At 32.8% G+C, this 14547-nt stretch overlaps 1 protein-coding gene across 2 annotated transcripts in view; it reads left to right on the forward strand.

Moving 5' to 3' along the window:
• LOC124540781 (pleckstrin homology-like domain family B member 2) overlaps positions 1-14547 on the forward strand; it is a 110657-nt gene that overhangs the window by 91838 nt on the left and 4272 nt on the right. For both annotated transcript variants that reach the window (XM_047118495.1, XM_047118496.1), the window contains 3 exons: positions 1378-1408; positions 13203-13305; positions 14276-14401. In XM_047118495.1, the coding sequence (XP_046974451.1) occupies positions 1378-1408; positions 13203-13305; positions 14276-14401 (260 nt within the window). The remainder of the gene's footprint in view (positions 1-1377; positions 1409-13202; positions 13306-14275; positions 14402-14547) is intronic.

A 14547-nucleotide genomic window follows, 5' to 3' on the forward strand; every position in this document is an offset into this window, starting at 1 on the left:
TTATTTAGTGCATATTATTATGAATATTATTTAAATATTATTAGAGGGATCTAAGTCCAAAACATCATAAGAGACGATAAGTTTCTGTAATGATTAGTACATTTGGCGATTGGAACATTTTATTTTAAAAAATAAACAGAAAACATTTGATATCCATATTCAACTTTAATCTATGTCTAAAGTAAGGAACAGCCTGTAAATTTCCTTCTATTAAGGAGAGCGTTTGGAACATACTCCACCACGCCGTTCCAATGCGGGTTGGTGGAATGCACATTTGGCAGAATTTGAACGAAATTAGACACATGTAGGTTTCCTAACGATGTTTTTCTTCACCGCACGAGATGAATTATAAACACAAATTAAGCACATAAATAGTGGTGCTTGCCTGGGTTTAAACCCGCAATCATCGGTTAAGATGCACGCGTTTTAACCACTGGGCTGTCTCAGCTCATAGCATAAATCTATGTCTACTAATATTATAAATGGAAAAGTAACTGTTTTTTGATGTACCGAATTTGATGAAATTTACTATGAAACAAACTTGAACCCCAAGAATAAGCTACTTCTTAAAACCTAGCACATGACGAACAAATCTTAAAACGCAAGTGTATCCGCAGTAGGTAGTAAATAATGTAATGTTTAAGAATGTATTTAATATAATGTTGTCTTAAATTTTCGCGATTATTACACATTGGAATAATACTAGTTATAAGTATTGATTTTGACATCCCGACGTTTCGAGCACTTTACAGCGTTCGTGGTCACGGGTAGACTGTCAGTCGTCAAACGTCGGGATGTCAAAAATAATTAATATACGCTATTCGAATCCGTTATAACTAGTTTTATTCCAATATGTATTTAATATATATAAGTTCTATACAAAGTTCTACTTTAAATCTGTCGATGAAATATGACTGTTCAGTAATAAATAATTTGAAATAGTTTTTATTGAAATGTTAAGCCCGCGAGTGTCATAAGCCATATCAGTTTTATCGATCGTAAAGATTCGTTTTATTTTTGAATGAAAAATGAATAAAGAATCAATGATGGATAAAAAGAAAAAGAATGGATCTCTTTTGTGTTGGTACGTATGTTATCTATGATAAGAAATGCCTACATATATAAACATAGTTTTACGCCTTTCATAATTTCTATCCATATCTAAATAGTTAAATAAACGATGTTTCTTTTTTTTTATTTCGACAGTTTTACAATAATTCTGCTGACGTCGTATCTCATTTATATATATTGTTTTAAAAAATATGTTAATTTTAAATTAATAATTTAAAAAAAAATTGTCATTATTATTCATTATAAATTGATACTATATGTTTTGTTGATTGTTCAAGTACGTTAATACTTATATTTCTGTTTCAGTTCTGGGTTTATGTCGTCGTCAATTGAGGAGGTGAGTTGATTTTTTTTTCTATCATAAACTATCAGCGTGAAAATAGTCATTAAATTACATATGTTACTTGATATTAACACGTGTAAAGTCTCAAATACTTACTAGATGCTTTTTCTGGCTCAATACGATGCCTTTCGTTGAGGTAAATACGGTCATATGGTCAGACCAGAAGTAGATATGTATATTCAATCACGAAGACACGTCCCTACACGTTAAATTATAGGCGTTCATTAGTAAAATGTAATAAAAATATACGCAAATTTGTATTTTTTTGCTATCTCTACTCGTTGTCTCACTCACACTAATGCAATCATACACACGTTTACACTTTTACGTTGAGTATAATTTATTTATTTTCCAAGAGATAGAACTTATATTATAAGCTATATAATTCAAAACATGAATCACTTAATTGACTCTGTGTATCTGTCTGTTTGTTCCGACTAAAGCCTGGAACATCTGGACCGATTCTGACAGGACTCTTACTGGCAGATTGTAGATTTAATAAGGAGTAACTTGGCTAAAACTATACTTTTCTGTTAAATTCAAATGCGTACAAAGTCGCGGGCAAAGCTAGTTAATATATAGTCAAACCAACTATGGTCCAATCGGGTGTTCCAAGGCTTTGTGCCTTCATTTTATTGGCCGACAGTAACACAATCCAAATGATTGGATTGCACAATTTTAATTAGATATTTTCCATTGATACTATTACAAAATGGATGGATTGTGTGAAAGACGATATGGTTGGAAATAATGTTACTTGTGAGATGACGTCTGACAGAGAGGTATGAAAAGAGAAGACATGCTGCGCCGATCCCAAATAAAATTGGGATAAAGGCAGGAGGATGACGATTTTCCATTAATCCTTAATTACTCATAAAACAAACGTTCGTTTTGATACCAACCAACAATGCATCCTATTCAAATCGCTTACCACCCAAGTTTATAATAACTAATAATAAAATCAATTTGTCGGTCTATTTCGAGACTATGAATAGATGAATGGTTTCCTTCGTACACGGATGCGTTGAATTTCCTTTACAAGACCGTGTAAGGCATTTCCTGGAATTAATTGACATCAACGGAGTCTCGAGATGCGCGCTCTTAATACCTGCATATTGATTTATTAATAACTTCAGATCGTTAGCTGGTTAAGTAGTAGAGGTGCTGAATTCAACTATAATCCATCGAATTTAATATTTGAGGTTTTCTTTCAAGAAATAATCAACAGTAGCCTAAGTTTGGAAGTTGACTCAAAATTAATCTCAATTTTATTTATTAGATATAGAAGCGTCACACTTGCTTATTGGTAGTCAAAAATTTATCAGCGGTTCCGAAATTAATTGAGAAGAACCGGCGAAAGAAACTCATTGGGATTTAAATGTAATTTTTTAGTATTGATTTCATATCACAAAACATCGTGAGGAAACCTGCATGTGTCTAATTTCATCGAAACTCTGCCACATGTGCATTCCATCAACCCGCATTAGAACAGCGTGGTGGAATATGTTCCAAACCCTCTCCTTAATGGAAGAGGAGGCCTTATCTAAGCAGTGGGAAATTTACAGGCTGTTACTTTACTTTACTTTTATAGATATATTAGTAATTCCTTAATTTACGATTAGCGTTTTATACACGAAGCCATCTCAGTTCACTTTACGTTATGTTAACGTGTAGGATTGCGTTATATAGTCTTATATACAGTTAGCGTCGCGTTATCAGCACGCGTTATCAGTTATCAGTGCGTATTTTTAGTATTCACACATACACCTTTGTTCCGCGTTATCACAGCAACTACAAACATTAATGACTTCAACTTAAACTGTTCAGTGTTGACGATTGAGTCATTTTTATTTATGTTATAAAATTTATTTAGTTAGAAGTACTAGTAATGATATGAGTTATTACTTTGGTTATGAACAAAGTTTAAATTACTGTGCGAACTCATTTTCATATTCGAGTTTTTGTCGATAATTTTGTGAGTACCTGTAGCTATTTTTATTGGTGGTAAGGGTACTTTACCAGCCCACCTTGGTAGGTATTACCCACTCATTAGAAATTCTACCACCAAGCATCAGCACTTAGTATAGCTGTATTCGGACCCAAGAGACAACATTTCCAGGCTTGTGCATTGGTATGATATAAATACCTAACAATTAATATTTCGTATTAACTTGTCTCTTTAATTCATCGCGTTCTCGGCGGTGAAGGAAAACATCGTGAAGAAACCTGCATGTGACAAATTTCATAGAAATTCTGCCACATGTGTATTCCACCAATCCGCATTGGAACAGCGTGGTGGAATATGTTCCAAACCTTCTCCTCTAAGGGAGAGGAGGCCTTTAGCCCAGCAGTGGGAATTTACAGGCTGTTGTTGTAATATTTCGTACAGTATCAATAGGTATCTAAGGGCGGTTATGCCTACTTACCATCAGTATATAAGTACATTCGCCTACAAGGAAATAAAAAACAAAAATTGTATTAGGATTTAAGGCTTTAACTATTTTTATTCTTTAAAAATAACTAAAATAATGATACAATAAAATTATTTAAAAATCATCACCAAAAACCAAATTGCTTAATTATTTTCCGCACATTGTAAACATAATTTGTTTAAAAATGAAACACAAAACACGTGCTTGCAATATAATTCTGTTCCAAAAACGTAACGTATACTTTATTTCACGCGGCCAATTAAGATTCACTTCAAAATTCTGCAAAAAGAACGTTTATATTTAAATTTGGAATGCACTAAAATACTTGATGAATCGTTCATAAAAATCAAAGTACATCCCGAATACACCACCACAGAGTATTAATCAAAGCCAATCTTATTTCCATTACAAAAATTAAAAAATAATCTATTAAAAGTTGACTGTGGACGTAAACATTAATACAATCGGTATCCGCCCACGATTTCAGAAAACTAAAATTAACTTTTAAATTGTTCGTAGTGTCAGTGTAAAACGGGCTGGCAGCGTGGCTAGTGTCAAGGTGCCATAAAAATATATTTTTAAATTAAAAAAGTTGTTCCTGACGTTCCAGTTGGCGCGAAAAGTTTCGGTTGAAACGACGTGTTTTTTTATAAATGCGATAATAAGTGACCGGAGTGAATTTATTGTGACGTAAATTATTTATGTGATTTACTTATCAATACAAAAAAAACAAGTAATTTAGTTTAAAATAATGTCAAATAATAATAATAATAAAAAAGATGTTCCTTAATAAACCTACACAAACTTTTTTAAAATTTTATATATTTTTAAGTATCTGTGGATATATAAAAATAATTATTTAATTAACGCGGTAATATTTATAACCAATTTCCAGCTTGACGCCTGTTCCGAGAGATTAAACAAACAATAATTCCTCCATCTTTATTGTGTTTCGCCAAGTAGAAACTGGTAAACATCTTCATGCGTCAGTTGAATGAATTAAACAACACCAACTTAACGAATCTTACATTAATAGGCAAAAAAAGATACGTATTAACGATCACTCACTACTATTTTAAATGAAAGCACTCATCTGATCCGAATAAATAAATAAAAATAAAATACTGACCACTTCCGGGCATCTATAAATTAATTGCGTTAGAAATATTATACTGCATTTAAATCTTTTTTTTTTATATCAAAATTAATTTTATAAAATTACGGACTAAAGACTCATGTCTATTGCCGACTTCAGATTTTTTTTCTAAGAAATAAGCCATTTTTGCTATATATTATTGTTTAACATAATTTGATTATATAGGTAAAGGTCAATGATGTTTTAGTAAAGTTTAGTTTATTAGAATATCATTGGGTAATATTAAGGATATATTCTCATTGCAGATTTAACTGTTACTTAATGAGGCGTTTAGTCATATTGTCTTGTAGATTATTAGTACGATTTGTTTATCATTGGTGTTGGTAAAGATCATTGGCCAACTCTTGGTTTTTCCATACGTTGTGTTAAATTTATTATACAGCTATTATATTGGCGCCAAATTAATGCAATACAGACCACTAGGCAACCACCAATAAACAAAATAATTAAATAGGTGCTATTTTGACATTTGCAATTTGCGAGCAAATTGCAAATGTCAATGCCAGTAACACATCTTGATACTTATTTTCTATCTAAAGGTTGCAAATATACCCTTATAATCGTATGAAAGAAAGGGTTAGTTGTTTCTCTAATAGCACAAAAATACAGGTGCCTTTCAATAAAAGATAGAATGCGTCCGTAACTTTAAGGTATTTTGTAGTTGCACTACGGATCGAGCTATGAAGATAGCAAACTATGGTACATGTATATGAACACACGAATTTCATCCAAACAAAATGAGCTAATTCTGACCAGACGCGATTCTAGTAATAATTAACGTAAATAAACATAATCGAATGTATACGTCGAATTAGTTCTTATGTTAGGTCCACACGACACAGACTTATTGCATATTTTGATCGCACAGACCAGACATCTGGACAGACTTACAAATCTTGAGTAAAAAAATCTATCGACAAAATGTCCCCCTGCCTCCTTTTCAGTTCCCCCAACTTTTAGTTTTGAGGATACAGTTTTTCAAACAATTTCCTTGTAGCAAGTTATCGGCCCAGACAAAATCGATGTGTTGAAAAATTCTGCATTGCATGAAAAAGACTGAACTATTCGTGAAACTCGAATCTGTATATTATATTATCTGCTAAGAAAATTGTGAATGTTTATTTTCACGCAAAATTCTAATGGAACTTTACAATAATATAGCTCATGTACATCAGATAAATACATAGACCATGATTTATAAATATATTATCAGAATAATGACTAACAAAATCGCTTGCGATATTTAGTCCAAAATATTTAAAAAAAAGTTGAAGTAAAGGTCCCTTCTGTCTATACCATAACACAATCATAAAGATGAACCAGCTCTAACTAATTAGTTATCCAAAGCGCAATCCGATTTGGCATGAAAACGAAAACTTTACACTGAGCGATGAAATTTTTTATTACTTGTAACAGTGAGGAATCTTGACGTAACAATCTGTGTGACCTTGAGAATGGATGTCTGACGCGTCCCGCGGTAATGTTGGACCATTTAAATGTATCACTCGACATCAAAAGCGTTATAAATTACTTTCAATCCTCTCGTAAGTTTTAAAAAGAAGGCGCCTTTTATCGAACATTTTTTAAACATTTGAGGGAAAACTTGGTACGCAAATTTAGGCCATTTTTTTGGCAAATAAATTTCCTGCTGTGCATTTTGATAAGTGATGAAGACTACTCTATACCTAGGATACAAATTGAGGTAGGGTGTTAATGCGACTGTCAGCGTCAAAATTTCAGGCGGTTCTTGCATTTTTCTCGGAGAGAAAAATACTTTCCTTTGCCTTTCTATATCCTCGTTAGTATAATGATTTTGGATTGAGAAAATTTGAAGCCAAAACCAAAAACAAAAAAGCTTGCCTAACCTAACTTCAAACTAAGGTTCCAAAGATTAGCCGAAACAAACAGATATAATAATTGCAAAAAATAATGTGGAATTGTATAAAATGCTGTTTTGGTATATATGCCGTGTAAATATACATATGCATTAAGTATGAAGTGTTTATATGAGTATTACAAACAGGTACTCCTATTTATTATATGTATGTACATATAAATAGTGTCGCTAGTACATAATATATGTATCGTTTTCGCTCCAACATCGGGATTCAAGCGATGAAATTGCCACTTAAACGATGAAAATAATTTAAATTCAGTTTCGAAAATGTTAAACGATCTCTGATAAGATGCATTTGGCAAAGGCGTGGGACGAGTGACAAGTACCGCTCTCCGTAGACTGGCTGGCTCTTAACGGAGATATCACTTTGTGATATATTGATTGTTTTTAAAACATACGCTCAAACATATAAAATTTGCCAAATATATTGTAAGAACTCAAACACAAATTCCTTTATTCAATATAGAAGCATAACATTTATATATGTAGTAAGGAGTTTCTTGTCATGTGCTAGGCAAAAAAATAGTCCGTGTTCCTTCTTGGAGTTCAAGTTTGCTTTATATTTCTTCAAATTCGGTTCAGCGGTTTGGTCGTGAAAGACAGACAGAGTTACTTTCACATTTATAATATTAATATATATAGATGAATATAAAGAATAGCCAGGAGGCGTTCCAAATTATATCTAAATCCAATCATTTTCGATGATGTTACAAACATACAAACTTTACTACTTATAATATTATTAGAATATTTTCGTTATCGAATGAGAAATTCGATCACTTAGGTCTTAGATCAACAGGATTATTTTTTTTAATAAAATTCCATTAATGTATATTTTTACCAAATGTCGGCCATGTTTATTAGGGTATATGTCAAACCTATTATAAAATTTGCAAATCTAACCTCCAAATTAAAAATATACTTTATTCAAGGTAGCGTTTAAAAGCATGTTTACAATATGTTTACGGGAAGTAACCTACATATACACATCTTAACATTATTTATTAAATATTAGTAATGTTATATTTAGCTTAAGAATATTATTTTTCTAATAGGTTATGTTTCTGTATCTGGTTTGCGGGCAATTTGATCGTATGTGGTCGCCAACTTACAAACATTGGCTCTGTGAGAAATATTAATCATCGTCAATGCGCCACCAATATTGGCTACTACGAAGTTATGTCCCTGTGTCCGTAATTACTACTAACTAATCAGGAATGCTTAGTGGGATAAGTGATGTTGATAGTCTAGATTGAGAAGCTGTACCCTAAAGTTTTTTTTTTTTGAACTCGACTTTCCTAAAAATATTGAACTTGGCCCAATTTTTGTCAAATTTATTTCGATGTTACACAAATTCTTAAAGCTACGTAATAAAATATTATGTTACTTTAATCTCGAGAAACATATGAAATGAAAACATTAAAAATAATAATAAATTAAAACGTAATAAAACTCAGCAATAATAACTATTTACATGGGAGATTTTAATTTGTATATCACGAGTATAAAATGAATTTTACGTCGCGTAGGTGTGGCGGTGACTTAAATAAATTCTACAGATTTTCACATCTGATGTTTACGGGTAAGGCGATCGCACATTACAGAATTATAGCTGTGAAGTCGATGGCCTATGTTTTAGTGGACATTCCGATATATCTATTACATATACATATAAATAGGATTTTATTATCTCGGTTACACCAGCCGGCGCCATTGTGTTTTACAAATAAATATAACCAACATTTCGCTCTTCAAATCATCATTCATCTAATCAAAATAATGGTACACTTTATTCAAGTAGGTTTTTTACAAGTACTTTTGAATTGTCATCGTAGAGGGACTTTACTAAAGTATACAGTAAAAGAAGTCTTTATTGACTTTGCGGAGTCGGAAACTTGGCATTATAAGCTAATCCTTAGGTCTCGTGTTGAAAATGATAATGATTATCATTGATTCTATCAGAGAGGTCTACCATATTATGCAATTATGTTTCTATCGTTTTAAACACCCCGAAGGGCGTCTCAAATAGACTGGTCGAGATCTTGAATAATCTATTACATTAATTACGGATTCGAACGATTTGAGTGGCGGTAAAAATTCGGTCAGAACTTGTGGGATAAGGTATGGGTATTTAATATTTATTATTGTATTGTTTTAGGTTTTGGGTTAACAGAGAGTACTTTTTTATGGAATAGGTTGGCAGACGAGCATATGAGCCACCTGATGGTATGTGGTCACCATCACCCATAGACAATGACGCTGTAAGAAATATTAACTATTCCTTACATCGTCAATGCACCACCAACCTTGGGAACTAAGATGCTATGTCCCTTATGCCTGTAGTTACACTGGCTTACTCACCCTTCAAACTGGATTCAAATCAGATATTCTACCGCTAAACAACAATACGCAGTATTATAAGATATCTGATGAGTGGGTGGTACCCACCCAGGCGGGCTTGCACAAAGCCCTACCACCAAGTAAACTACTATTGTGCCCTTAAAATTAAATTAAATCTGCTTTCCGACCGCACCGTTGTGTCCGTTAATCATGTCTCCTCCATCGCACGTGACATTAGCGAAATAATCTGTGACCTCTTGGCACAAATAAAAGCCAAAATAAAAAAATAAACAGGATTGATTACACACGTATAGTAGGACACAAATTAGATGTAGCATCGGCAAAATTCGTAAAACCGATCACATCCGAATTGAATATGGCGTGTCACTGTAAGACAGTTGTCAAAACGTCACCATTACGATACGAAGTTAATTCTTATAGAAACGCTATCGTTTGGTAGTGCACAATTTAGTAAAGATATTATTAAAAAATCTTATGTAACATGTACCTATATATAAGGTTTGTTGATCGCTAGTCCTTTGAAAAAATATGCACAAAATCTCCAATGTGCGCCAAATCTTATATAGTTAAACGGACTAGAATAAATATAATTAATTGATTGTTGACAGCGTTAATAGCTAATTACATTAGTTAAGCGATATATTAATATTTAGGATGATTCTAATACTTGTTTTCCGAAAGCGTTTCCTGTACGGTGACCATGTTTTGTACCCATGCCAGCTGGACATGACTCATTTGAAAATCGTTTTAAATAATCTCTAAAGAAATATTAGATTTAAATCGTTTTCTTATATAATAAATACATTAACATGTTATAAATGAAAATAGTATTTTTACGTTTTATTCTTTATATAAAAGATTTAATACGCTTGCGTAAATTGACGTTGCATTTCGAATAAATTAGCGATTTATTTGTGTTTTATAAGGGTGACTGTCGTTTGTTCAGTAGTGTATGAGGCAGATTTCGATACTTTGAGTTCAGACTCCGGGAGAAATTCTCAGTCGATGGAGTCTGGATGATGGCTATGTTTACATCCCAGTTCCTCAGAACTGAATGATTCATTTCTATTCAATGGGATATTAATAAACAATATGATACAATAATGACAAAAATGTGGAGCGGTGGAATGGGGCTCAATTTATATGGAGCAATTAATATAACATTAAAAAAAAATATCTCCTCCATAAGTCTCATTTTAAAAGTGGCTCTATGGCCGGAATAAATAAGAGGGTCAATTCTACTAAAATATATCGGTTATGACACGATAACGTTTCGATTCGATTCCTTAGACAAGTTGTTAGTAGAAAAATTATCTACTTATTATTTATAGGGTTATTCTACTAACAACTAAAAGTTCTAAAGCGGCCTTTCCACCCTGCTGACAGTTATATACGCGCTAATATTTTCTACGGTAAATACTCCAATAGCGCATAAAGCGTAACAATATCAATTTTACAGTAATCACGTACATTCGCTCCGCCCGGTAGCAGGTGTGTCCGCAGCCTAATCCGTAACGACGAAATATTTCCACGGCGGTATTTCTGTCGGGAAATATTACACTACGCACCGCTTGCCGCGTTTTGTTTGTAATAAATCGTTTTAACATATTATTTACCGATAAAACTGAGTTTTTAAAATTATTTTCTTTACCATCTGTTGGGAGAGGAATGCTGTTTATACGATAACGAGGCAGGATTTAGCCACTTATGTCGATCACGTGTTCGTTCGTATGGGTGTGATAGGTAGGCTGACTAATAAAAAAATAACAAATAATAAAAAAACATTACAAAAAAAAGACCCGCTGAGTTTCTTTCGCCGGTTCTTCTCAGGTCAGGGTGTTCCTTTTTCCGAACCGGTGGTAGTGTTTATTTGACAATCAATAAGTAAGTGTAATGCTTCTATATTGAATAAAGGAATTTGAGTTTGAGTTTGAATAACCCTGATGGTATGTGGTCACCACTGCTAACATTAGCGTTGTATGAAATTATTTATCATGCGTTACTTCACATTGGGAGCTGTGATGTTATAACCCTTTTGCCTGTTACACTGGCTCACATACTCCTTATACATGAACGAAACAATACTCAGTATTGCATTTGGTGGTAGAATAGATGATGAGGTACCTAGGCGCAAAACCGTATCACCAAGTACCGCACTGGTTAAAATACCGGCAATGCTCCTGAAAGCCCCCCGGTGTTGCAGATGTCCATGGGTAATCACGGTGGTAATCACTCAAAATCAAAAATCAAAATCAAAGTATACTTTATTCAAGTGGGCTTTTACAAGCACTTTTGAATCGTCATTTAACAATTAAGTGAAGCTACCACCGGTTCGGAAAGTAGATTCTACCGAGAAGAATCGACAAGAAACTCAGTAGTTACTCTTCTTCAACATTTAAAAAAATACAGTCATGTCAATTAATACAATTATTTAAATTAATATATCCTGCCTGGAAGTCAACAGGCATTAATTCCACGCTTTTTTATCATCTACAAAATCTTGTATCGAATAATACTTCTTCGTCAGCTGAGCCTTTTGCTCGTTTGCCACCTGTAACATAAAAAAACTATATGAGCAACATAAAGAACTATTTGAGCTAGGATATGAGCTAGGATATGAGTTAGGATATGAGCTAAGATATGAGCTCTATTCAAAATTTCATACAAATCCCTTTAGCGTGCCCTTGTAACAAACAGACTTTCACATTTATAATATTCACGGGATTATTTTTATACTTGAAGGTTTTCCGAGGGCTATTCGCGCGTCTTCGTTGCTTTGTTATACTCGAGCGCGTAAACAACTTATAATAAATGCTTAACGGCTGTTTGGTTGAATGTATCTCTTTCACTCATCAACGTTTTGTCACTCGAAAGAAGAAGACAGCATTGTTTAAGTAATCACCAGCTGTTAGGCAAGAATCGGGAAATGGGTTTTAAAATTAATTGTTAGTTTTGAAGCCAAATACTTTGTTTTTTTTTGACATATTGATAAAAATCATTGTACTTTTTGATAAAATAAAGTTTATTTTGTGATGTTAGAAAAGAGTAAAGGGGCATTGCGGCCATATTAACAGGGGGGGCGTCTCCCTAGCCATGGTTAATCCAACATCCGACAATATCCACACGTACTTCGAGTATTTACTCAATACCGTTACGTAGTTTAGGGTGCATACATAAATAAGGAAAAAAGAGTTTTGTCATAATTAATCCGTAGGAAATTAAACCACAGATAAAAATTGCAATAATTTATACAAAATATAATTTAACGTCACACTTACTATACAATAATATTACTTAAATAAGTAAATAATAATAAAAACAACATTACATGAAATAGTTTGGAAGACATCTTGATTATAAAAATCGTTAAATTTTAAATAAAGAACACTAGTGCTTAACGGTAATCCAAATAAAAAAAAGAATTGAACATAAATGAGTGTTGCATTATGTCTGTGTGGCTTACACTGATAAAGAGTTCGCGCTGGGGCCTCGATAGTTGTACTCCGAAACCCTTATTCGTAAGTATTTATTATAAACGAAGCGTACACGCGGGAAAGTATAGACAGTGCTGCCATTATATACACGTTTTATTTATTTATTTAAAATTCCAGGATAAATTAAATTAACTATAAAATAATTATATTTTTGCTCGCGTTAGAAAACCAAAATGTATGTAACCATTAACATTAATTAATGTGGTGTGTACGCACAGCGAGCTGATATATAAATATTATAAAGCCTATTTAATTAGAAATTTACCTCACTATTGTACCTTACACAATATTAGCCCTAGAACATAATTACGCGAAAAAAGAAATAGTGTATTAACGGCTGCTTCACAATATATTTATGATATTATGTGTTATATATTCGGTTTTTTTTATTTGAATACAGTAAGTCCGTCGTTGTGAATTCACCATAAAGGTTTTATATTTTTCTCAGCTTCAAGTTCGAAACTCCCGCACCGAGTCCACCGAGGATGACAAGCGAAGCGATGACAGCCGCCCTCTCAGCCACGCGTCAGACTTCAGCAGAGATAATATATGTGAGCATATATATGTATTATGTATAGTACGACACAACTTAGATGTCGCATCGGCAATATTCGTAAAACCGATCACATCCGAATTGAGTACGCTATACCAAATTATCAATATTAATTTCTCATGCGAATATGATCTTTACACAAACGTAATAACTTGTAATATCATATGACCTAATATTCGTCAATTTGACGCGTGGATTTACATGCACTTGCTTTCTCTGACGCGTGAATCTATAGCGACGAATAGCGTCGGTTTTATTTTCATTCCATTGCATTTTCCGATGCTACATCTAATTTGTGTCGTACTATACCATGTTATATACTTCATGATTTGTAATCAACTGACAATGGACTCTGGTTAAAATTCGGTCGAAGATTAATAATTTCGATCCTTGTAAATTACATATAATAAGAAATAATTTATTTTACTTAATGCTTTATTGTGCATCACGCAAATCTTTGAGTTCTAATCCAATAATTAGCAGAAGATTCTTACAGAGAGATGTATCGACGATCTATCTAACTGAGAGCCAAATATTTTTTTATCTTTTTTTGGTTTTTATAGGAGAACATAGTAGTAGATTGAGTACGAATTCTTGTTACCTTTATTTATTAAAGTAAAAAGCGTACACATTATATTTGAAAATCACTTATAATGCGTATAAAGAAAAATGTTGCCACTTACAAACAGAAATATTGTTTGATATTTATAATTTAATACCTTGTATTATTTATATTTCTCATATTACATACACACATAACTAAAGAAATAAAAATTAACTTTAATAAAAAAAATAAGATACATATTTAATATTTTTCTGCCGTGTGTACACACACAGCGAATTTTAAATTTTTTTTATTAATAAACTACAACCTTGCAAATTCGTTTAAAGTTTCAAATAAATTACGATAAATTCGTAATGTAGAAAGTTTAAAATCTAATAATAAATAACGCTATGTGTATTTCCAGTGTCAGCTGGCAACGCACCGCGCCGCAGCCGTCGCGGCATTGCCAACGAATGGCAGAGACCGCTCACGCGATACTTGCCAGTGGACCGCGACGACTTCGATCTGCGACGACATGTTGAATCCGCAGGTATACAATTTACAAATATAGATTTCAACGTACTTATTAAATCTATACCGGGTAGTTGGAAAACCTTTTTTTATGTAGTAGGTAAGCTGATAGGTCATATATATAAATAAAATCAGTCATGTATATAAATAAATAATAAATAATAA

Source organism: Vanessa cardui, chromosome 26 (genome assembly GCF_905220365.1).
Source record: "Vanessa cardui chromosome 26, ilVanCard2.1, whole genome shotgun sequence".
In the NCBI taxonomy this organism is placed as follows: Eukaryota; Metazoa; Arthropoda; class Insecta; order Lepidoptera; family Nymphalidae; genus Vanessa; species Vanessa cardui.